The following is a 24,469-nucleotide window of genomic DNA, read 5'->3' as shown; positions in this document are numbered from 1 at the left end:
TATGGACCAGGAATAAAGAATTAAGAACAAAGAATGGAAAGAATAAAGGGAAAGAACAGCAGCAAAACAATAAAAAAAAAGAGCATGGTGATGATGACCAATTTTTGCTCCAAAGAGGAGATAGAAATAGGCATATCCTGCCTTTCTTTATAGATTTGAGTGCTTATGGATGTAGAACACTGCCTAAAATGTCAGATTTTGTGGCTCTGTTGGTCAGTTTTACTGGACTGCTTTTCTTTCTCTGTTTTGTATTAATTGATGTAAGGGATGGCTCCCTGGAGGGGACAGGGAAAAGGTATTTTTGAAAATTTATGTTAAAAATATATCAATAAAACCTTTTTAAAAGAATTAGGGGTGTAAGAGATAAACATGCAAAATGGGGAGGATCTGGTTGCATCATAAAGATGAAGGATGTATGGTTACAAGAACTAGAAATGGGAGAATTTTACTGGACATAGAATAGGGTAATGTTAAGTGTCAGAAATCCCCAGGTCTGGTCCTGCCTCTGATAGGTGTGTTCATGATTCCCTCAGTGATTATTAGTGGGACATGAAAAATGGACCACAGCCAGACATGCCAAGGAGATGAATTCAATGCAGTGGTCTGTGATCTTCTCTGGCCAAGCCCAGTTTCCAAAGAGAATATAAGGCTAGAGTTCTAGAAAGGCAAGATTGAGAAGGATCTCTGTTCCTTTTTTTTGACAGTCCCACTTCTCTAATCTCTCTGCAACTACTTTCCTAATGGCTCAACGATCTGTCAGCATCAAGTCCACTGGTGGCAGCCGGAGTTTCAGTGCCTCCTCGGCATCACTGCTCCCAGGCTGCCGGACCAACTTCAGCTCGGTGTCTGTCTCCCAGGGAGGGAAGAGTGGGAGCCGTCTTGGAGGCAGCTTTGGGACCAGGAGCCTCCACAACCTCGTAGGCGGCAAAAGGATCTCTGCCAGTGGGGTATACCACTCCAGCAGAGCTGGCTATGGGGGTGCTAGCTGTGGTTTGGGGTATGGGGGCATAGGATACAGGGTTGGGGGATATGGGTTTGGAGGTGGAATGATGTCAGGATCTGGAGGCATCCACGAAGTTACAGTCAATCAGAGCCTACTGGCTCCCCTCAACCTGGAGATTGACCCATCCCTCCAGAAAGTTCGGAAGGAAGAAAAAGAGCAGATCAAGACTCTCAATAACAAATTTGCCTCCTTCATAGACAAGGTAAGAACCTGCTTCCCCTAGTGGCCTATTGGTTAATCTGTCTTTTTTTTTTTTTTTTTTTGCTTTTTTTACTGGGGGGTGTGGGAGGTGGGTAAAGGTTAAGAAGAGAGAGTGAGCAACTATGGCCTCAACCCAAGAAGCTCTACTCCATGGACAAGTTCCAAGGGATTTTATTCAATGTTCTTTGGTCTTCCAATTGGTGAAGCAGAGGACACAGAATGTTTGTTTGGACTTCCATACTCATGAGAAATGATGTTAGGTTGGCAATATGTTCAGATCATTTCTTTTTCAATGGATGATGACTGAGAATGAGATGGCTTTTTCACTGACCAGGTGAAGCTAAAAAATAGAATGAAATAATGATAAACTTGGTCAAGGGTGAATGCCTGTCTAAGAACAATGGGGTATCTGTCCAGTGATTCAAGAGGGATGTGGAGAGTGGAAGCAATCTATGCTTTTAGTCCTTCTTTCATGGAGGAATAGCTGGCTTGACCCCAGAACACACTGATTGGTTCCTTGGATATTTTCTCTAGTTCTGATATATGAATATCTCATCTTCTATAGCTTCTTATGACCTCAGTCTCCATTTAATACCTGGACTGACTGATCACCGTCTTATTCAAGAAATAACAGGGACAATGATCTGAATAATCTAGAATTCTTCTAAATCTGTGGTGTGGGAGAAACTAAAATTCAGGAAATCTGGGTTCTATTCTTCAACCTGACTCTCTAATTAGCCATGTCACCTTGGGGAAGTCATTTCCTTTACATGACTTCTAAGAATTCTTCTGGTTCTAGCAGTCAGTGATTCTATAAAATATTTACATCATTAGGGTCATTGTCTGGGTAGACTATGCCAGGAGCATGGCCATAAAAGTAGTTCTTAAACTTTTTAATCCTGTGATAGGGCTCATCCCATCCTGCGTTTTTCCTTTTGCTTCTACTTTCAGACTTCCATGGCTTCTGAAAAGAGGGGGTTAGATCTTTAGTTGATCCAGGAAGGAATCAGGGTGTGGTCATGTGATTCTATCATTATTTGATGGCAAATGGCAATGGCATGTCAGATTTCATGGTAAGGAAAGAAAAATAATTAGCAGCAAAATATAATGAAGAGACTCTTTGTCAGCAGAACCAAGTTCTATTTTTTTGCTGTCCCTAACTCATTGTGTGACGTTAGGTAAGTCACTTCTCTACCTCTGTGCCTCAGTTTACTCATCTACAAAATGAGATGGTCATGGGGACATCTTGGTGGCAAAGTGGATAAAGCACCAGCCCTGGATTCAGGAGGACCTGAGTTCAAATCTGACCTCAGACTCTTGAAACTTACTAGCTGTGTGACCCTGGGCAAGTCACTTAACCCTCATTGCCCCGCAAAAGAGAGAGAGAGAGAGAGAGAGAGAGAGAGAGAGAGAGAGAGAGAGAGAGAGAGAGAGAGAGATGGCCACTTTATCTTCTAATCATTTATGAGTCTAAATGGGGAAATAGTCCTATGGTCACGATTACCAAAAAGACAATGGAGCCTCAGCCACTTTTGTGTCCTGATTCACTCTCATTCCCACTATGCTTGGTTTGAGAAATGTTCTTTAGAGGTAAGGTTTATCTTCCAAACCTTCTATGATAAGTCCTGAAAGATTGAATGATGCTAGAAGCCATTGCTACCATTGGGTTAAGATATTAATCAGGATCTTGACTAAGTCTAGAAAGCCATATCAGTAGCATAGAATCTCAGAATGTTAGAACTCGCAGGGACCTAAAAGATCATCACATCTAATCTATTATTTGATGGATGAAGAAACTTAGGCATGAAGTGGGAGGGGACGACTCACCAAAGGCTATCCAGATAGTTTGAGAAGGAAGACAGGTACTGAAATGCAAAGCTATAACTAAGAATGTTGGTTCCTGGAACAAACTGAATCTTGACTGTCCTGCTGAGGAGGTTGTAGTAGAAAGCAAATGGGTTTCTGGGAAAGATAACTCAATTGAGTATGGTATTGTAGGAGGAGGGATTACTCATCTCCCTCCCCTCCTCAACCATCTAGAGACTTCACTCTCATACCACCTTCAAGGAACAGCCTTCCTTCCATCCAGCTTCTGTGGAGGTCAAACATCAAAGAATTATGAGATGCAAAGTATAAGGTGTTCCCCCACCACAGTAGGGAGAAAGCCCACATCCTACTGTCCAAGATTCTAGCATTTGGGGCAATGTCCCAGAGGATCAACCCTAGTTTTAGCTCTGCATCTCATTGTCTCATTCTAGCTTTTCTGAATTACAGGGTTAACTGAGTTCATGTAGATTTGGACAAAGCATGAGTAACACAATTTAGATTCAATTTTGGAAGTAAACTTGATATGTTCTTCTTTCCTGTCAAGTGTCTTTTACTTATTTGGTGAAGAGAGACAGATGTCTTGGGAATAAGACCCTGCTTCTCTTGGGCATTCCAAACAGCTTTGATTTATTCAGTTTCCTTTTCTCACTTTCTTTGCTTCACTTAAATAAAGGTTCTTCCTATTTCATCTTCCAAGTGGAACCACCACTAAACAGCTTTTTAACACTAGTTTCTTTTCAAAAATGGAGCAGAGGAGGAAAAATATGCTTTCTTGTCTTCAACATTTCCACTTTGCTGTTAAAACTAGACAATTTCTTCATATGCTCTAACCAGTGAAAGGAAATTGTTTCAGAATGCTTCAGTTTATTTTCTCTCTGGGGGAAAACAGGTTCGCTTTCTGGAGCAGCAGAACAAGGTCTTGGAGACAAAATGGAGCATCCTCCAGGACCATAAGACAACCAAAGCCAACATCGAACCCTTGTTCGAAGCTTATATCAGCAACCTGAGGAGGCAGCTGGAGTGCCTGGGTGGAGAAAGAGGGAGGCTAGAAACTGAACTGAAGAGTATGCAGGATGTGGTAGAAGACTTCAAGAACAAGTGAGTATGAAGGGAATACAAGCCAGAATCTCATTCATCTCCTTGTCCTGAGCACCTCCTATGCCCAGTATATTCCAGCTATTTCAGAGGAGACTCAGAATTAGAAGATACAGCTTCAGGGAGCACACAGCCAGATGGGAGAGGCCAGAAACATTCCAGAAAAAGAATAGAATAGGGGCAGCTGGGTGGTGCAGTGGATAAAGCACCAGTCCTGGATTCAGAAGGACCTGAGTTCAAATCTGACCTCAGACACTTGACACTTGCTAGCTTTGTGACTCTGGGCAAGTCACTTAACCCTTATTGTCCCCCCCCCCAAAAAAAAAGAATACAATAGATTCAGGAAGCTGGACAGAGTTCCAGACAGATGTCATGAGGGATGGGAAAAGAATTGAAATTGGCTCAGAATAACATAATTACACTATTCCCAAGAATCTGCCCCAACCCTAAATGCCTTAAAAAACCAGTTTGCATTGGTAGCGTAGCTCCTGTTTGTGGAATCCAACCTTGGGGAGCATGGACTAAGAGGATGTGATGCTGAATCCAGAAGATGACATAAAAAAAAAGGAAAGGGAAAAAAATTAAAATTAAAATTAATGTCTTCTGTGTTAACAAATGAGAAGCAAGCCATAGATAATCCCAAACACAGGGTTATCCAAAAGTAATTTCTGTTGACCTTTGGCATAAATTACAGATTTATCTTCCTAATTTTGCTCACTCTAGCCCCACTGATGTTAGATTTAGAAAGCACTTTTGGAAGTCATCTAGTCCAACCCACTGATTTTACAAAGGAGGAAACTGAGGAACAGAAAAATGAAGTCTCTTGTCCCAAGTCTGGTTAGTGCCAGAGCCAGAAAGAGACCATTTCACTTTACCATGAGATCCATCTTAAAATGAGTGCTCATTCCCTGAGGATACCATATGTAGGAAGGTAAAGCCTGGAACAGGACTAAAGACAATGGGAAACTTGTCCAGCATTAAATATTGACCATGTGATAGAAGATCATCTAATGCCAAAGGATAATCTATAACTAGTAGCCTATTTTTTTGCAGGTTTGAGTTAAACAATGTCAATTTTCAAAAGTTTTTTTCTTCTCTGGGCACCTGTTGGGGGTTATAGACTGGAGTGAGGCTGGGGTGTGTAGGGCAGAGAGCAAACAAGGAAGCAGCCTGTGGAACCCATCCCAGCTCTAAATTCCAATGATCCTGAGTTAAAACTGAAAAAATTATGGAAGCCAAGAACCATTGAAGAAAGGTGCTGGGTAGAGGGACCTTGAAACTTTAGACGAGGGGTTTGGAATCAGTGGAAAGGTTTGATGAGGAAATACAGAATATGAACCAATAAACCTAACAAAGAAAGTACATGGAAGTACTTCATTGTCTTCAAGTCTGAGGTAGCATAAACTGCTTGTTGCACACACACTAAGAAAAATCAGGTGGTGGGGGAGGGAGGAGAGGATCAGTAGAGATACAAGCTAGACAAGAAGACAGACATCTTAGCTTTCAGTGGGTATTAGTACACAGTAGAGTAGCTGGCAACTTCTTTCCTTAAGATCCAGAATAGCTGACAGACTCTCTATCTGTTCCTGGGTTAGAAGAAGTGCCTAAAGGCAGATGATTAACCTAAACCAGATGATTAATTTTTAGGGTAATATATTTAATCGCCTTAGATTCAGTTAGAAGAGACCTTACAGGTAGGTCATCTAGTTCAACTCTTCATTCAATGAACATATGAGGAAACTGAGGTTTCAAGATGTTAAATGATTTGCCTAAGGTTATACAGGTCATAAGATGCTCAGGTTTGAGTCGAGTTTCTCTCTCTCTCTCTCTCTCTCTCTCTCTCTCTCTCTCGCTCTCGCTCTCGCTCTCGCTCTCGCTCTCGCTCTCGCTCTCGCTCTCTCTCTCGCTCTTCATCCAGCATATTCTTTTTACTCCACAACTTTCCCTTCTTAGTTTCCACCCTGTGATTTGGGGGAACTGAATGAACTCATAGGAAGCCTCCACCTTCCCTGGAGAAGAACCAAGAAGAACTCACAGGATCCTTGTGTGGATCCCAGGGAAGACCCAAGAAAGGGAGACTATAAAGCCTCTTACCTCCCTTTGATGTTTCCTTTATTGCCTCAGGGTTTAGTCCCTGGACACATTCCACAAAGATGTGGTAAAGGGACTGGGAGCCAAGGGACAGGTAATTCATTGTGGGAGCCTGGAAAGCTGCCCAGAGACATACATATAATCAACCTTTCTGACATTTCCCAGTAAGAGGAAACAGAAAGGGGGATCTCCTACCTCCCCTACATTAGAGGTAAGGAAACTAACCCTGAGACATTACATGATTTGTCTGATGTCACAGAAAATCAGGGTGGAGTGAGATTTAAAGTCTGGTTTCTCTGGTCTAAAACAATGGAGTTTGTCGGCTGTGGTGTAATCTCCTCCCCACCCCCTCTGCCTTTTTTTTTTCTTTTCTTTTTTTTAACATGAGGCCTCCTCTGCCTAGTGGCTTAACACCATGCAACTTTACCAAGTTGTTTTGGAGAAACAGTTCAACAATTTTTATATTGTCTCTCCTTGATCTGTTCCCCAGATCAGTTGTCTTTCTGATGTTTCAGGTTCTCTTCTGTTTTTTTCTAGTTTTATTATTTCTTGGTTTCTTATAACATCATTCTGTTCTATTTACCCAATTCTAGTTTTCAAGGAGTTATTTTCTTCCTTAAGATTTTGGATTTCTTTTTCAAATTGGTTAACTTTCTTTTCATAATTTTCTTGGATTGCTTTTATATATTTTCCTAATTTTTCCTCCATGTCTCTTCCTTGATTTTTAAAATTCCTATTTATTTTTTTCCTAAGAGATCTTTTGGGGTTTGTGACCATTTGACATTACTCTTTAGGGTAGGAGTGGCTTTTTTTAAACCTCATTAGCTTCCTTTGAATGTGAACCCAGATCTTCTTTTATATCAAAGTAGCTATTTATGGTCTGGTTCCTCTTTTTTTTTTTTTTTTTGCTTACTCATTTTTATTTTGTTTTGTTTTAATTTTGGCAGCTTATTATTATAATCAAGTTTTAGTTCTGAGTTGTGGGTAATGTTGTCCTATGCCTCAGGTTCTCCTTACTGTTATTTTCTGAATGTTGTCAGGGCTGCTAACTTTATTATATCTTTCAAAGGAATAGCAAGTCATACATGATAGATTTTGCAATTTCATGTGCAAGCATCTTTTTTATTATACTGTTATGGAAATGCTTGTCTTATTCCATAAATTATAAAATAAATAGATGGATAGATGATAGATAAAAAGAAAGTCTTCCTTTTCCTTATGTTCAGATTCCCTGATTTTAATGCCACTTAACATCTCGTTCATTTCAACAGATACGAAGATGAAATCAACAGACGAACAGCAGCAGAGAATGAGTTTGTGGTGCTCAAGAAGGTGAAGAGGGAGAGAAAGATGTTCTAATATTGAGTCGGGTCTGCCCAGCGTCATTCCCATGGGGTGGGAAATACCCAATTAGCTCAGATTTTTCTAAAATGGAACCTCTTGACCTAGAGAGAACACCATAACTGATAAATGTCCAATAAGCTCAAATTTTTCTGAGGTGGAACAGAGAAGGGAATTCTAGACCCTACACATCCCCTCAGAGACCCCAAAGTGATATCACTCAAAAGATGACCAAGTCTCACCCCCAAGAATTCCCACCCCTAAGCTATACCCCATAGCCTGGCATTTGGAAACTCACTCACCCAGCTGAGTAGAAGTAGTTCAACCGGATTTGTGAGCCTGAGGGGGGAATTAAAATCTGGGAAGGACAAGAATTAAAATAATAGTTTCCGATGTTGCATTTCAGGATGTGGATGCAGCTTACATGAACAAGGTGGAACTGGAAGCCAAGGTTGATGCCCTGACAGATGAAATCAACTTTCTTAGGGCTTTCTATGAGGCGGTAAGGAGGGCCTTAGTCCTTCCCTTCCATCCCTTTCCCCATTTCATTTCACTCCCATATATCTCCTGGAACTACTTGCTCCCTTGACTCATGGGATATGGAAGGTACCACCTCCTCTCCTTCCCCTTTAAGTTTTGTTTGAAACCACCATATCCTGCATTCACAGACTCATTCTTCCTATAAGGGAAGGTCTTTTTTAAAAGGTACAGAGGAAAGTGGCTGCTGGTCATTCTCCTAAGCTCACAACTCTGGGTCTGGCGAAGCCAATCTATATCTCCTCATATGGTGATTTCATCCCCTCTGCCATCCATGACTGTGATTTAACTAGTTGGGAGTGGGAAGCCACAGCTAATCATTGCTATCAGTCTATAATCAGGAAGAAAGTTACCAAAGAAAGGGGCTCATGACAGAATGAAACTGAGAAATATGGAAAATTACCAGGATCAAGGCTCCCCTTTCCTTTTCTCCCAACCAATATTTTGTGTTCTTTTAGTCTCTTTCTAGGCTGAGGGGATGAGGAGTGGATGCATATCACTGACAACAGATGGCTTCTTTTTCATTTAAATTTTAACTGATGTTTTATTTTTAGATCACCTTCATTTCCCATATATCCCTTCGTCCCTCTTTCCCAGAAAGCTATCCCTTATAACAAAAATTAAAAACAGGAATAAAAAAAGTTCAGCAAAGCCAACCAAAACAAAATCATATGTAGTATCCCATACCCATTATCCTTCACTTCCTGAATGAAGGGAGGCACAATCTTTTCTTTGGGTCCACACTTGATCATTATCATTTAACATCACTCAATTTCTCATTATTGCTTTCATTGTTGTTGTGAGGGTAGATAGTTTCATAAATGGTGTTGTAAAATGCCCACCAAAGATACTATTCCCTAAATTTGCAGGACAACCCAGGCATCTACTGCAGGACATCGACGGGAAAATAATTAATAATACATGTTTCTGGGTACAAGCAACACACTTGTTGCCTAGTTGTACCTGAGGAGGATTAAGGCCAATAAATTAATCAATTACTCAAAGAAATTCAGGTGGGATAATTAGTAATAACATCCATTTATATAGAGCTTTGTGGCTACAAAATACCTTCCTACCTCATCAGCTCTATGAGTTGGTAATGTAAATATTACTGCCGATAAGGAGAAAGTCTCGGAGTGGTTAAGTGACTTGCCCAAAGAAATGTATCAAGTGAGTGGTACTTAAGTGGAACAAAAATTGAGCTCTTCTGACCATAAGTCTAGTATTCCCTCTACTACTTTGTGTTATGGCTTAAGAAAGGGGAATAAAATTTTAACTTCCAGTAGAAGTTGGTTAGACTGTCTTTCCATTATAGTATTAGTTATTGATGTTATTATTACCTTATTCTGCTTGATGATTTTTCTACTTTCTGCCACCTCTGATTCTGAATAAAGCCAAGGTCTGGCAAGTCAACTTATGACAGCTACCAGAAAAGATCAAACTAAAATATTTAATTTCCTATTCTGTGATGTATGTGAGGTAGATGGTTGTCACAATTGGAGACAGGAGAAGAGGCTCTACTTAAATTGGTGTTTGCATGAGTAAGAAGTGACTTTACCTACCTCTGAACCACTCTTGTTTGAGCCTCTTTTAGGGGACTCATCACATTCCCACCTTATGGTTGAGTTGTTTGTGTGCTTCCTATCTCCCTTGCTAAACTATATAATCCTTGATGTTCTGAGTCTTATTCATTTTGTACAAATGAAAGGGCTTTGAAGTAAATGTTTTTGAATAAATTGATGACTACATTTGCAAGAATATAGATTATATGTAAGGACAGAAGTACATTTTAAAAACAAATATGAATTTCTTGTAGAAAATCCATTTAGGATTATGCATACTATTGCCCCATCCCATTAACACAGATAAAAGAATCAGCTTTAATTCTCTTCATATAGGATCTGTAACAATATTTTAGCTAATTTAGGCCTAATTTGGGGGAACTAATCTGACTGGAGAACTAATCTGGGGATTTTTGACTCGTTGGCTATCTGACTGCTATTAATTTCCTAAGCCAATCTGTTAGGGACTTTTAAAAATGTCTCCACACTTGCTCTGCTCCCAAGTTGATAAGCAAAAGATTAAGAGGCCTCTTAATTAAATAATCAAAGCAGAATTTATTTATAAAAATCAATGTAAACAATAAGGGTTAAGAAATGCAAATTATACAACCTGTCTGCTTTTAATACAATAAGGGCTGTTGCCGCCTCTTGCCTTAGGGTATGCTCCAGCTTTCTCCAACTTTCACTCTTTTTCTCCTTCACTCTGGCTCCATACCATTCCTGCCTCTGTCTCCTCTCTTCCTGTCTTCTTAATCTTCTGGCCTCCCCCAACCTCCATACATCTCCCTCGCTCAGCGTCTCTAGTGTCTCTCCGTCTCCTTAGCCTCAGTCTCCTTAGCGTCCTTGTAGCAGCCTCCTTTCTGTCTGTTCCTCCCTTACTGTCTTCTTAATCTTTCGGCCTCCCTTTCTCCAACTTCACTTTCTCCCCTCACCTGTACCATCTTCCCCTGCTCTCTTAATCTTCTGGCCTCTCCCAACCTCCGTATGTCTGTCCCCTCTGAAAAGCCCCTTACTCCCTACCACTCCTTCCTCTGTCTGTCTCCTCTCTTACTGTCTTCTCCAACCTCCTTGTACTGTCTCCCTCTCTCTTACTGTTTTCTCCCCTCCATATATGTTCCTTTTCTCCCCTCAAACCTCCTGCTCCCTGCGCCCCGCACAGGCCAAGCTAATCTGCAAGCCGTGATGCCCCCGACGCTCAAGTGTCCTGTGCGTACCACACCCAGGGCTCTAGGGTCCCATGACCCCTGCTGTGCGCCTGGGACTTCTGCACAGGCTATGCCAGAGGCTGGCCTGGATGAGCCCAGGATCTCTGGGATAGATCCTCTCAGGGTGGAGGGAGCTGGGGCTTTTTCCCCCAGCTGTCTGACCTGGTATCTGGTAAAGCCCATGGGGCTTTTTGGCTCAGCTGAAGTGGAGGGGGAGGGGCACCAGCCCCTCTTACACAGAAAAAACCCGAGGACCTAAGGCTTTTTAATCTCAGGCCAAAGGCAGGGAACCCAAATCAAAATAAATTTCCACAGATCATAGATTTAAGTTGAAAAGGACACTTATAGGTTATATAATTCAATCCCTTCATTTTATAGAAGAGAAAAATGTATTGCAAATGTAACTTGTCCAAGGTCACACTGTAAATGGCAAAGTAAAGGTTTAAAACCTAGATCCTTTGATTCCTTTCAACTAAAGAGGCAGCTCTCAGATAAAATACATCAAAGGAGCTCATTCAAATGGTAGGCGATATTCTAAGAGTTCTAGACAGTTCCTCTGTCTCTCGATCTCTAAAGAAGTTTTAGAAAATCTGTCTTTTTCACCTCTCTTTCCCTTTTGCCCTCTGTCCCTCTCCATCTCCCTCTCCTCTCTCTTTGTCTCTGTGTCTCTCTATCTCAGTCTGACTCTCTCTTATACACATATACACACATTCCTCAATTCCCATATTTCTGTGCTTGTATCCAATCACAGGAGTTGGCTCAGCTTCAGGCCCAGATATCAGAAACTTCAGTGGTCCTGTCTATGGACAACAACCGCAAACTAGACCTGGACAGCATTATTGCCGAGGTCAAAGCTCAATATGAAGACATTGCCAACCGAAGTCGGGCTGAAGCAGAGTCCTGGTACCAGTCAAAGGTGAGGAGATAAAGGAGAAATAGTTTGGAGCCAGAAACAGCCACTCACTCATTCCTTGGTTTTAAATTTCTCCTGTGTGTAATAGAATCTAGTTCTAGGAACTTGGAAGAGATGGAAAGGATGTAAAAAGTAAGCAGTCCCTTCCTGAGGGAGGGGGAGCTCTCAGTCTGTTAAAGGAGATGAGATATACACTGAAGACATAGAGACAGAGAGATAAGGTCAAGGAGATGAGAAATGATTGAATGAAGCTCTAGATATTGATGTTGGCAGATGGAAGGGGGAGAAACAAGTGAAATAGTCTGCCCAAAGAGAGAAATAATGTGGAGCAAGGTTTTAAATTTAGAGGGAAGACAAGGCTAAATGGAAAGGGTAAGTGTGCATCCTATATGACAAAGAGAATACCATGGGTAAAATTTTGATGTGGTAGGACAAGGACCAGATTTGACCAACTCAAGCAGAAATACTAGACCAGGGAATCTTAGGAGATAGTGAGGGCAGGTACAAGGGGATGCCATAAAGATCCAGGAGATGACTTTGAGTTTGCTATCATAGATAATGGGGGTAACTATATGACTTTGAGCCTGTATTGAGCCATAATTCTGGACTGAAAGACTGGTCATCAGGAAGTAAGTGAGACAATTACCATGGCCATCTAGATATGTGGTGAGGAAGGTCTAGAATAGAGTAGTGGTTATAGAAATTGACAGAATGAAAAAAAAGAAATTGACAGAATGGAGGAGGGCTAAGCAATAGTAGAGTAATTCTTCAGGATTGGTGATGGTTTGGGTGAAGGAAATATAAATGAACCAGTCACCAACATGACAATTCACAGACTTCTAGGGGACCAGAAAACCTCAGCAATCTTATTTCTAGTCTCAGTTATCCCTGTTCCTTTAGTTCTACCAACACTTAGTATTTGTTTTTCTTTCTCCACAGTATGAGGAACTGCAGCTTTCTGCTGGAAGACATGGGGACGACCTCCGTACCACTAGAATGGAGATCTCAGAATTGAATCGGATGATCCAGAGGCTGCGTTCTGAGATTGACAATTTGAAGAAGCAGGTATGGTGAGGCTCACAGGAGTCACCTTAGCCATTGACCTGACTTCTAAAATACCTGTACCTAACCAAATCAGGACTTAAAACCCTCCTAGAAATAGGATCCCATAATTTCAATTCCATAACTTCCCTCCACAACCTGGGATATCAAGACATTCTTCCTGGTGGGATGCTGAACTTATAGTGAGTTAAGTAAGTTGAGCTGAATTCAAATCTGCCTCAGGTACTGTCAATCTGACTCCCAAAGGTTCTCAGGATTAGAGAAACCATGACTTCCCAATGAGTCCCATTGGGTTGACACCCAATACCAGGAAGTTCTTCCTGAGTTCTAACCTAAATCTGTCTTGTTAGAATTTGATTTCATATCACAACATCATACAATTTTAGAATTAGAGGTTACTTTAAAGATTTATTTAGCCTAGCACATTCATTTTGCAGATCCAGAAACTGAGACCTGGAGAATAAAAACATTTGTAAGGCTAATAATTAGAGGCAGAACTAATCCTTAATAATCTTCTGTGAAATTGGGCCTTTTAAAAAATCAAATCCTCTTCTCCCACAGTGTGCTACTCTTCAGGCCTCCATTGCTGATGCTGAGCAGCGTGGGGAGCTGGCCCTCAAGGACGCCCGGGCCAAGCTGGCTGAGCTGGAGGATGCCCTGCAGAAAGCCAAACAGGACATGGCCCGGCAGCTGAGAGAGTACCAGGAGCTGATGAACGTCAAGCTGGCCCTGGACATCGAGATTGCCACCTACAGGAAGCTGCTGGAAGGAGAGGAATGCAGGTGGGGAATCAATTCCTCCCTATCCCACAGCCTAAGCATCAGCATCACAGTCATATGATAATTCCACAGTGAGGCTAGACAACCCCCAAGAGTATTAAGCTACTTATGTGAATTTCTGGAGGCTAAATAAATCAATTAATCGATAAACATTTGTTAGGCACTTGCCATGTGCCAGGCACTGTGTCAAGCACTGGGCACATTAAAAGAGGCAAAAGACAGTCCTACCCTCAGGGAGCTTACAATCTAAGGGGGGAGACAATATGCAAACAAATATGGGGGTGGGGGGAGGAAGGCATCCTGTAGAAAGTGGGATTTTAGTTAGGAAGCCAGAGGAGTCAATGGTCAGAGCAGATGGGAAAGAATGTTCCAAACATACAGGACAGTCACAGAAAATGCCCAGAGTCAAGAAATGCAGTGTCTTGGACTAATCTATTGCTGCTCCTTTCCTATCCCTAGAAAAGTGTTCACCATTTCCTGGGGAAGTGTCCATCACCCTCTGGGAAAGTCCCTCCCTGGCAGCCAAACCATCAGCTCCTTTGGGTCACAAGGTCCTAAATCCATTGTCAAAGGGGTTGTTTGCTCATGATCATCCATGGCAATCCAGGCATCATTGCTTAGCTGTTGGATATTTTTACACTGGCCCTTAAGAGTGTCCCTTATTACATGTTCAAGGGAACCCACACTGTGACCCAAGCTCCCTCTTTGAAACAGTGCCTACCTTTGGAGGGTGATCTACATCGTTATTCTAACTATACATTCAGGGAAGGACCTATATTACCCAGAATTACCTTAAAATTTGTAATTCTCACTGCCTGTACCACTAAGGACCATTTCCTTTTCTTCCTCTGTCTCTGTTTCTTATCTTTCTCTAACTTTTGTTTTCATCCTTGTTCCCCTTTTTTCTTTATGTTCTCTTATTTTTTCTGTCCCCTCTTTCTCTCTTTGTCCACCTCTTCAGTTCCTCTATTTTCCTCTCTGCTTCTTTTTATATGGGAAAATCTATATTCTTCAGTGTCTCCCTCTCTGTATATAACATTCACATGAAATAAAAAGGATAACAAAATTACTCAATTTCTCAATTAAGCAGAATGTCTCTTTTCTTTTCCCTGTAGACTCACTGGAGAGGGTGTTGGACCTGTGAATATATGTGAGTAATAACTCTAAGATACTATTGAACTGAAGGGGATATGGGGACGGGAATGTAGTTTATATAACCCCTGGTGGGATAGAGAAAGATCTTGGTCAACAAGGCAGCAGCACAGGTAAGATGGACATCCCTCTGAAAAAATGTCCTGCAAAGATACTACTTCTCTGGGCACTTTTTCCCAATCAGACAAATAAATGTTGAGAATTCTAGGCCAGTGAAAAAATGGACTTTGGGTAAGGGTTGGGGAAAAGGGATTCCTCAAGGGGTGATGTTGCATACTACTAATGGGGTCATGAAGAGTCAGACAGGACTGAGCAACAAGAAATGACTTGGAAGTGGAACTAAGTGACTCTCTTTTCTTTTTGGGAAAAACTACCAAAAGGCTCAGGTTACTCTCAAGCTTCCAAAGATAAGTCCCAATACCTAGTGAGGTCATCCTTGCAATAGTGAATTCATCCCAAATTAGTGAATTTTGGCAGATTGATAGATGGAGGTCAATCTGAAGTCTTACTTATAATAAATAATATGTTTGACTAGAGTCTGGATCCTTCTTCCCAGCTCCATCTGAAAGACTGAGTCTAAATCAGTAAGGTAAAATTCAATAAGAACGTATGTCCTTTATTTAGAAATTTGCACTGTGTAGTATGGGAAGCAGATACTTGGCTTGATAGCCTAACATGAAAAAGATGGTGGCTTAAAATGGCCAACTATGGGGCAGCTAGGTGGCACAGTGGATAGAGCACCGGCCCTGGATTCAGGAGGACCTGAGTTCAAATCCGGCCTCAGACACTTAACACTTACTAGCTGTGTGATCCTGGGCAAGTCGCTTAACCCCAATTGCCTCACTGAAAAAAATGGCCAACTATGACCAAATATGAGCCCAAAGTATGATTTGTTGTTGTTGTTATTTGTTTAGTTGTTTCAGTCATATTTGATTCTTCATGACCCCATTTGGTGTTTTCTTGGCAAAAATATTGGTGTAGTTTGTCACTTCCTTCTCCAGATCATTTTACAGATGAGGCAACTGAGGCAAACAGGGTTAAGTGACTTGTCCAAGGCCACCCAGCAATTAAGTGTCTGAGGCTAGATTTGAACTGAGAAAGATGAGTCTTCCTGACTCCAGTTCCAGCACTCTATCCATTTCGCCTCCTAGCTGCCCAACAGTATGATGTAACTGCTAAAAAAACCAACAAACAAAAAACAGAAGCCAACATAATTTAAGGTTGCATCATCATAATCATAATAAACAGATGATAGTGACTCTCTTTTCCTTCTGGGAAAATCTACTAAAGGGCTCAGGATACTCTCAAGCTTCCAAGGATAAGGCCCAATATCTAGTGAGGTCATCCTTGCAATAGTGAATTCACCCCCAAATTGGTGAATTTTGGCAGGTTGATGGATCTCCAATGAGCTTTAGCTCATTAAGTACTTTACAAACATCATCCCATATGATAATCACAATTACCCTGTGAGATAAGAACTATAAAGTATTATAATCCCTTTTTTCCTCTAAAGCACAGAGAGGTTGAGTGACCTATCAGTGTCACACAGCTAGTGAGGGTCAGAATTGGAATTCTAGTTTAGGTGTCACCTATTGTGAGTTGTGCTTTTCTTCAATCAGACCATGCCTACAGTATTCTGTAAATATATCATAATCAGTTCCGGCCATCATGCTTTAAGGGAAGAAGACAAAGTAAGTTAGTGAGTAGTATGGAAATCATGTTGCTATGAGGAATGGTTGAAAGAACCATTTTGCCTTGAGAAGAGAAAGATCCAATCTCTCTTTTAAAGACTTTTTCACATTGAAGAGAGGGAAGATGTGTTCTGGTTTGTTACAGAAGGTAGAACTATGACCTGAGGATGGAAGTTATGGGGAGACAGGTTTCAGCTCAATAGAATAAAGAAACATCTAACAATTCAAGCTGTTTGGGGAAGTAGCATGAGGTCAGGTATTAAAATCCAGCCTTGCATTTAGGAAGGCATGAGTTCAGATCTAGTTCCAGACACTTGCTATGTGACCTTGGGCAAATCACTTAACCTTTGTCTGCCTCTGTTTCCTCACCTGTAAAATGTAGGCAATAATAACACCTACCTCCCAGGGAGGTTGTGAGCATCAAATCAAAAATGTGTATAAAACACTTTGCAAAGCTTAAATATATAAATTTATATTTAATATATATTATATAACATATGCTTTGTATTATTATATTATATGTAAATACACAAAAGATTACATATATAAATGTATATTTAATACATATTGTATATTATTGTATTATCTATAGGTTATATATAAATATATAAAAAGCTTAAATAGGTAAATGTGTATTTAATACATATATAACGTTATATAATATTATTTTATTATATATAAACACATAGATTATACATAAATACATAAAACATTTAAATATATTAATGGTATTATTGTTGTTAGTGTTGTTAATCTCTCTCAACCTTTAAAATGGGAATAATAATATTGCCCTGCCTATCTCACCAGGTTATTGTATGAAACAAGATGCTAAACGTGAAAGCTTGTTGATAATTGTAAATCCCCATACCAAGGTCAGATGTTAGTGCCATCTGGCTGTACCTACTTCCTCTCAATGTCTTTATGTCTCTCAGTGAAACAGGGAAAGCTTGCATGGTCTGTTAACACTTAGGAGAGAGATACCATGAAAAAGGGTTTGGGATGGGAAGGAAAAAAGTAATAACTGGGAGACACTGGAAGGCTTGAGGCAAGAGCTGAGATGCTGTCTTGTTTGCTATGCAAATGAGATGTAAATACATATGCAAATGAGAGGATGATTTCTTTTTCTCCCCCCAGCTGTGGTCACTTCTAGTGGGAGCACTGGATATGGTGGGAGCGGTGGCGTCTGTGTGGGCGGAGGTGGCCTCAGTAGCAGCCTCTGTTACGGAAGTGGGGTCGGAGGCTTCAGCTCCACCAGTGGTCGAAGCATGGGGGGCAGCAGCTCCAGCATGCGCATCATCTCCAAGACATCTTCCACCAAGAAGAGCTATCGGAGCTAAAACTTCTCTGCTTGACTGCCCCGCCCCTTCCCCAACCCACCTTCCCAACCCCAAGGCCTGATTCTCTGCTAAAGACCAAAAAGAAATTCCATTTCTGCAGCCAGACATGGTAACTAAGGGTTCATAGGTCTTCTAAAGCCACTTTTCCTTCCTTTTGCTTCCAAGCAGGCCCCCACCAAGACCACTTCTCAGATGAAGAAAGGTCCTTGTTTGCAAAGCCCTCCAGGGTCCATAAGTGCCTCCTTCTGGGTCTAATTAGCCCTTGTGGTTAAGAAGTTCTACTTTGTATCTAGTATGAAGCCGTCAATGTTGCATTTCCTCAAATCATTCCTCCTTGTTTCTGGGGGTGTTAGAAATGGACTTTGGTTTCTCCATTTTGGGGTGTCAGCAAGAATTGGCTCCCCAGGTCCCTCTTTCCCATCAGTTTTCCACCTCCAAAAACAGGATTTTGGAATAGTCAGTTTTCAATTATCCACATTAATAAGCAGAGAAGCTGACAATTTTGCCCGAATGTCTGGAAGACAGTAAATGATATTTCATAGCAGATTCCATAACCTATTTTTTTAATCCTTAAACTAACAATATAAATGATTTACCTTACGAAATATTCATTGATGGGGATTGAATACTTCCATGGGCTGCCTGCCTGGCATAAAACATTTGTTAATGCATAAATGGAGAATCAAATTGTCATGTATTAGGGCTCTTCCTGTTTGCATCATTACCTTAACAATCTGAGGCTCCAATAATAAGGTTTTGAGCTAGTGATTTCTGTTCCTTGGACAGTTTTCTTTCCTTCTTTAAATTCTTTCTCTCTGTTTTTGTCTCTCTCTGTTGGTCTTTCTGTCTTTCATCTTTCTTGTCATTTTTTCTCTAACTCAATTTCTGTCTGGATCTTTGCTCTCCTTTTTCTCCCTTCCTCTCTACTTTTGACTTCCTCCTTCTATCCTCTTTCTCACTGTTTGAAAGTTCAAATTCCATTTTCCTCTGTGCCCTGCATGTCTCTCTTCCTTTTCTGTTCGTTCCTGGATGACAAGTCTTTTCTTTATTTGTTGGTATCACCACTGCCTCTATTGACTTGAATTTTGAGATGCAACCTGCAACCTAACGCTGGCCAGACTAGAAGGACTTTGAAACGAATACACCAACTTACTCACCCCCAAGGAAGATGTGGTCCAACAAGACCGACAAACATAGGACTTTACATAGGCTGGTGCTAGGCATCACTGAAAGGTGATGCTGTCCACCCCTCATCCCCCACAAAAGATTGGAATCTAGGAAGACTAGAGAAAGGAGAAGGTTGGGAAAGTAGAACCACTTCCCAACCCTTTCTGTGATTGGTGCTCAGAATGAAACTTAGTTTGTACAATGAATTCCCAAAGAATCAGACACCATTCTAGTCCAAGGCCAGCACGAGATGGATGTAGTTCTCAAGACCAGAAGTAAGACTTTGAGTATATCTGCATGTTTCCTGTTCCTCCATTAGTACAGATTCCAGAGATAACTGTTAACAGAAAAAAAAAGCCATCCCTTGTTTCAGGTCCTTCTCCTGTAACTCTCTCCTGACCCATTTGCTTAAAGAGCTTGAATAAAAGGCAGTCAAACTGTCTGGTTTTGACTGGATTTTTGTGTTGTGCGCTCTGATGATAAATGCATAATCTGGAGTCCATCTCCCAAATCAGGCTCCAGACCCAGATACCTCCCACCACTTCTGCTATCCCACCTCTCTATGTTGGTTAGTCTTGGGCTGGGTCCCCCTCTTTTGGAGAGAGACAGCCCCCTTTCTCAGTCCAGAGGGGCTTTCACCAGTTAGTCAAGATCTTAGGGGATTCTCTTCTTTGCATTTCCTCCTGTTGTAAGAGGACCCTATTTGTACATTTTTTTTTTTTTGCGGGGCAATGAGGGTTAAATGACTTGCTCAAGGTCACATAGCTAGTGTCAAGTGTCTGAGATCACATTTGAATCCAGGTCCTCCTGAATCCAGGGCCGGTGCTTTATCCACTGCGCCATGTAGGTGCCCCAAGAAGACCCTATTTAATTAACTTTTTAAAACTCTTTTAATATGTATCCCTCATTAAGCAATTGTGAAGTGACTCGGAGGTCTTCAGAACACAAAAGCCCTCTAATCGGGCTTATCACACTATTCCTGGTGCCTACTATGTGCATTTCTGTGGCATTGATTTAGATAGAGGCAGGTTCCTTCCCAGACTGTAGAAGAGTGATCCCTCATCTTATATATCCCCTGAACACCATGAGAACTCCTCTGGTGCCTCTAAGCCTGACTGACACACCTTCTCTCTACATTATCTGCGGCTGGGTACCAAAGCTATTAAAATATGTGATTAGTTTTGCAGGTGGGATAGACAAATGTTATTATTATTTCCCAGATAAGGGAACAGAAGCCCAGAGATGTAAAGTTACGTACCCAAGGTCACACAGTTTGCTCCAGCAGAGGCAAGAATCAAACCTAGTTCTTTTGACTCCAAATCCAACAGCTGTTAAATTTCTATGGCTTTGTCCCACAAAGAATCCAGAGAATCGTGACCTCAATGGGTAGAAGAAAATCATTTTCTTCATTTAACCTATGAGAAAACTGAGGCTTAACCCAAAGAGGTTAAGAAACTTTGTCCAAGACCACAAATCTAGATATTAGCCCATCAGGAGCAGGACCTGCATGTCCTGGCTTCCAGCCCAGCACTCTTTCCATGACACTATCTTGGGAGAGAAAGTCCTGGGTGTTTTGCTGTTGTTAGTAATATCCCTTCATCAGTCAACTCATAACTCAAAAGTATCTGTGTGGGACCCACAAAAGGTGGATTCCCCCTCCCTCATCAGAGAGGAAATTCCTGAAAGCAGGTATTGATTACATTTTTCTTCTTTCTAGTTCTTCCCCCAGATCCAGGGCAGGTTTTGGTTTTTTTTTTAGGAGAAACTAAGGATATGGGAGAGAAACTTAGAAATTGGCTGAATTTCTTCCTCATAGAGCATGAGAGCTGAAAGGGCTCTTAGAGTCCACTGACTCCATCCTTTTCATTTACAGATTAGTAAATCCTATGTAATATAGTAAATATATTATATATAGTTACAGATCATTTATATATTATATCTTATTTACAGATTAGTACATCCTATATAATATATAATATGGTAAATATATTATATGTAGCTACACATTATTTATATATAATATATTATTTATAGATGAGTAAATCCTATTTAATATATATTATATAGTAAATATACATTATATGGTTGTATATTATTTTACATCATTTTATATCATACATTTACAGATTTGTAAATTATATACAATATATTTTATATTTTATATTACACTGTATATAATATATAATACCATGGATATATTATATAGTAAATCCTATATAATATATTATATCATACATTCTATATTTCACTGTATATAAAATATAATACCATGAATATATGTTACATAGTAAATTCTATAATAAATTCCACATAGAGGGATTGACTTTCCTAAGGTCACAACACAAATTAACAATGATAGTAAGAATTCAAAACTAGAGCTCATGACTCCTATTTCAATCATTATAGGATGTAGGGCTCATTTTACAGATGAGGACATAGACCCAGAGAGAGGAAGTGATTTGCCCAAGGTCACACAGGTAGCAAACAGCAGCCAGAACTCATACTCAGGTCCTCTGCCTCCACGTTCATCCTTAGAATTCATGACGCGTAGTAGAGATTCAGTGAGAGCGTGGATAATCTGCTCTCTGGCATGCAGGGTGGTGGGGCAGAATTGGGGAAGGGGCTATCCCAGTTAAGGGGCATGCTGCCTCCAGGCCTTGGGCCTAAGCCCTCTGAGAGCCCAAGAGCCCAAGGAAGAAAAGCTGCCAACTAGCCGTGGTCTTGCTGAAGACCACCATGAAGGGCTAGGCTACACTCCCTTTGCCTTGAGGCCTTCCCCAACCATCCACCCATTGCTTTCAGAAAGGTTTGAGGGATGGTGGAAGGAATCACAGAATTACGGTTCAAGAGAAAGGGAAGTAGGGGCAGCTAGATGGTGCAGTGGATAGAGCACCGGCCCTGGAGTCAGGAGTACCTGAGTTCAAATCTGACCTCAGACACTTAACACTTACTAGCTGTGTGACCCTGGGCAAGTCACTTAACCCCAATTGCCTCACTAAAAAAAATTAAAAAGAGAAAGGGAAGTAGAACAAGAACACTTAGGTTCAATCCCTGTTCTTCCACTAACCCCATGTGCCCTTAGGGGAGTTGTTTCTCATTAAGATACAATTTCCTCTTCTGTAAAATAAGGGGATTGGACTAGAAGATCTCAACTATAAACAAAGAGACATGTGGGATAAGGGGAAGCGAGAGACCCTGCAAAGGTCTGGAGTTCCAAACAGATGAGTTTGGTGGCAAAAACAAAAAAAAAAAACCTAGCTAGGACTTCCTCAATCTGTCAGACCCCACAGTTACTACAGGTCCTGCCCAACCCAACAGAACAGATCTGTCTCCAAGGTTCAGACCTCGAGAGTTCAGAAGCTCAGACCACTGCTGTTCCTTGCCTCTCTTCTTCCCAATCTAGAAAAAAGTAGAGGTTATCTTCTGGGACCCCACTGCCCCCTTTCTATTGAAAATAATTGTGTTGTCTCAGGGAGCTTGGCATCTCCCAGTTTGCTTGCCTGGTATCTAAATGAAACCAGGACCTTCCATGTTCCTGGAGCAGTTATAAGGGAGATTGGCTTGGCCCAGAGAACTCCTAGATGCCTAAGCTAAAGGCCAACACCTAGCCCCTAGTCAAAATAAGTCCTAGGGAAGTTCTGGGTTTTCCCCAAATTTCTCAGCTGCATGCACAGTGAGGCTTCCCTAGAAGGCCCAGGGCTTACTGAGACACCTATACTTTTTCAGGGAAAAAGCATCTATGGCTCGAAATCTCAGATATTCTGACTCATAGTCTCACTCTCTGAAGCAACAGACCCCAGCCTGCCCCCATCTTACATGGAACTTCCTGGCCTTTCCCTTGGTCCAGTCCATCCTTACTCCTCCATGTGTCCTGGAGCAGATAAGGAGTATCTGAAAAATTCTTAATAAAGTGTTTTTTTTTTAAAAAGAGATATGAAAAGACATTTCTTTCTCCCTTTATACACACACACACACACACACACATGCACACGTGCACACACACACATGCATGCCTGCACATACACATACTTTTAAACAAGTAGGAAGTTCACAGATATGAAGAATTGCCTATATGAGATTTTTTTCAACATCTTCATTGGTTTTCTTCTCTTTTTTCTTTAAAAAATACTTATTATATGGAATGGCTCTCTGGGGGAGAGAGATACAGGGGGAAGTATAAGTGATATAAAAACAAGATACACATTAAAATTTATATTTAAAATAAGGGTTTTTTTCTATTCAGGAGAACTTTCTCTCCTTATTCTGATGAGCTGAATACTTCCTGAACACCATCTGTCCCCAATAGGTGGCAAATCTCTTCAGGGCCCTTCCTCACCACCATCTTTTCCCTTTTCCATCCCTCTTCATAGACCACCTACTCCTTTTTCTCTCCCCAGAGCTCAGGGAACAGCAAAAGCTACAGGGAGTCCCATCAGAGTTGCCAAAAGATAGCATCCCATGGAAACCCAAGAAGACAACAATTATTCAAACCAAAAATAAGAAATGGGCCATGACATAAAACATCCTATCTTATGTTTCTATAGCTTTTTAAAGTTTCTTCTTAACGACCCTGTGAGGTAGAAAGCATTAAGTGTTATTTCTTCAATATCCAGATAAGAAACCCAAGGATGAGAGAGAAAAATGGTTATACCTATAATCACACAACTAGTAGTGACTGAAGGTATTGTAAGAGCTGGTACTCAAAGTCAACTTTCCTGAACTCTTGTTATTATACCAACATGAAATATAGAGTCAACCCAACTCAACCCACTCCAACCCAACACAACCCAATCCAATCCAATCCAATCCAATCCAAAAAGTATTTATTATATTCAGTAATGGGCAGCTGGGTGGTGCAGTGGATAGAGCACTGGAACTGGAGTTAAATTCAAACGCAGACTAGCTGTGTGACCCTGGAACAAGTCACTTAACCCTATTTGCCTCAATTTTCTCATCTGTAAAATGAACTAGAGAAGGAAATGGCAAACCACTCCGGTATCTTTGCCAAGAAAAGTCCAAATAGAGTTACGAAGAAACATTAGCTAGGCCCTTGGGGTAGGCCCTGAGTTTGGAGTAAGAGGATCCTGTTTTAAATCTTGGCTCTACTCATTACTACCTATGTGATATGAAGTCAATCCCTTCCCTGTCTAAAATTCCTCATCTACATATCTATAAATAAGTACACTGTACTTTTGAAATAAAGGCAGGTGGTGGCACAGTGGATAAAGCTCTAGGCTTAGAGTTAGGAAGACTTGACTTCAGATCTAGCCTCAGACTTTTACTAGCTATGTAACAACCATGGGCAAGTCAATTTAACCACTGTCTGACTCAGTTTCCTCATCTGTAAAATGGGAATAATAATAGCACCTATCTCCTAGGGTTGTTGTGAGGATTTAGTGAGATTATAACTGTAAGGTGCTTAGCCCAGTGTCTGGCACCTAGTAAGTGCTATACAAATATTAGCTGTTAGTATCATTAAGTACTAGCAAATGTCAATTCTCACTTG

The 24,469-nt window shown here is 41.0% G+C and overlaps 1 protein-coding gene across 1 annotated transcript; it reads left to right on the top strand.

Annotated features, from left to right (window-relative positions):
- The first annotated feature begins 713 nt into the window (after positions 1-713).
- LOC122729686 (keratin, type II cytoskeletal cochleal-like) lies at positions 714-19,419 on the top strand. The gene is made up of 9 exons (XM_043968680.1): positions 714-1,205; positions 3,921-4,129; positions 7,489-7,549; positions 7,965-8,060; positions 11,614-11,778; positions 12,715-12,840; positions 13,399-13,619; positions 14,732-14,766; positions 17,594-19,419. The coding sequence occupies exons 1-9, from the start codon at positions 741-743 to the stop codon at positions 17,794-17,796; spliced, it is 1,581 nt and encodes a 526-aa protein (XP_043824615.1). The 5' UTR covers positions 714-740; the 3' UTR covers positions 17,797-19,419.
- Positions 19,420-24,469: the final 5,050 nt, after the last annotated feature.

Source organism: Dromiciops gliroides, chromosome 5 (assembly GCF_019393635.1).
Source record: "Dromiciops gliroides isolate mDroGli1 chromosome 5, mDroGli1.pri, whole genome shotgun sequence".
Taxonomy (NCBI): Eukaryota; Metazoa; Chordata; class Mammalia; order Microbiotheria; family Microbiotheriidae; genus Dromiciops; species Dromiciops gliroides.
Note: the sequence above shows the minus strand (reverse complement) of the source record. Positions and strands in the feature narration are given on the sequence as shown.

Coding starts and splice junctions, on each gene's coding strand:
- LOC122729686 (XM_043968680.1), top strand. CDS start 741: ATGGCTCAACGATCTGTCAGCATCAAGTCCACTGGTGGCAGCCGGAGT. Junction 11,779..12,714: donor AGTCCTGGTACCAGTCAAAG/GTGAGGAGATAA, acceptor CTTTCTCCACAG/TATGAGGAACTGCAGCTTTC. Junction 14,767..17,593: donor TGTTGGACCTGTGAATATAT/GTGAGTAATAAC, acceptor TTCTCCCCCCAG/CTGTGGTCACTTCTAGTGGG.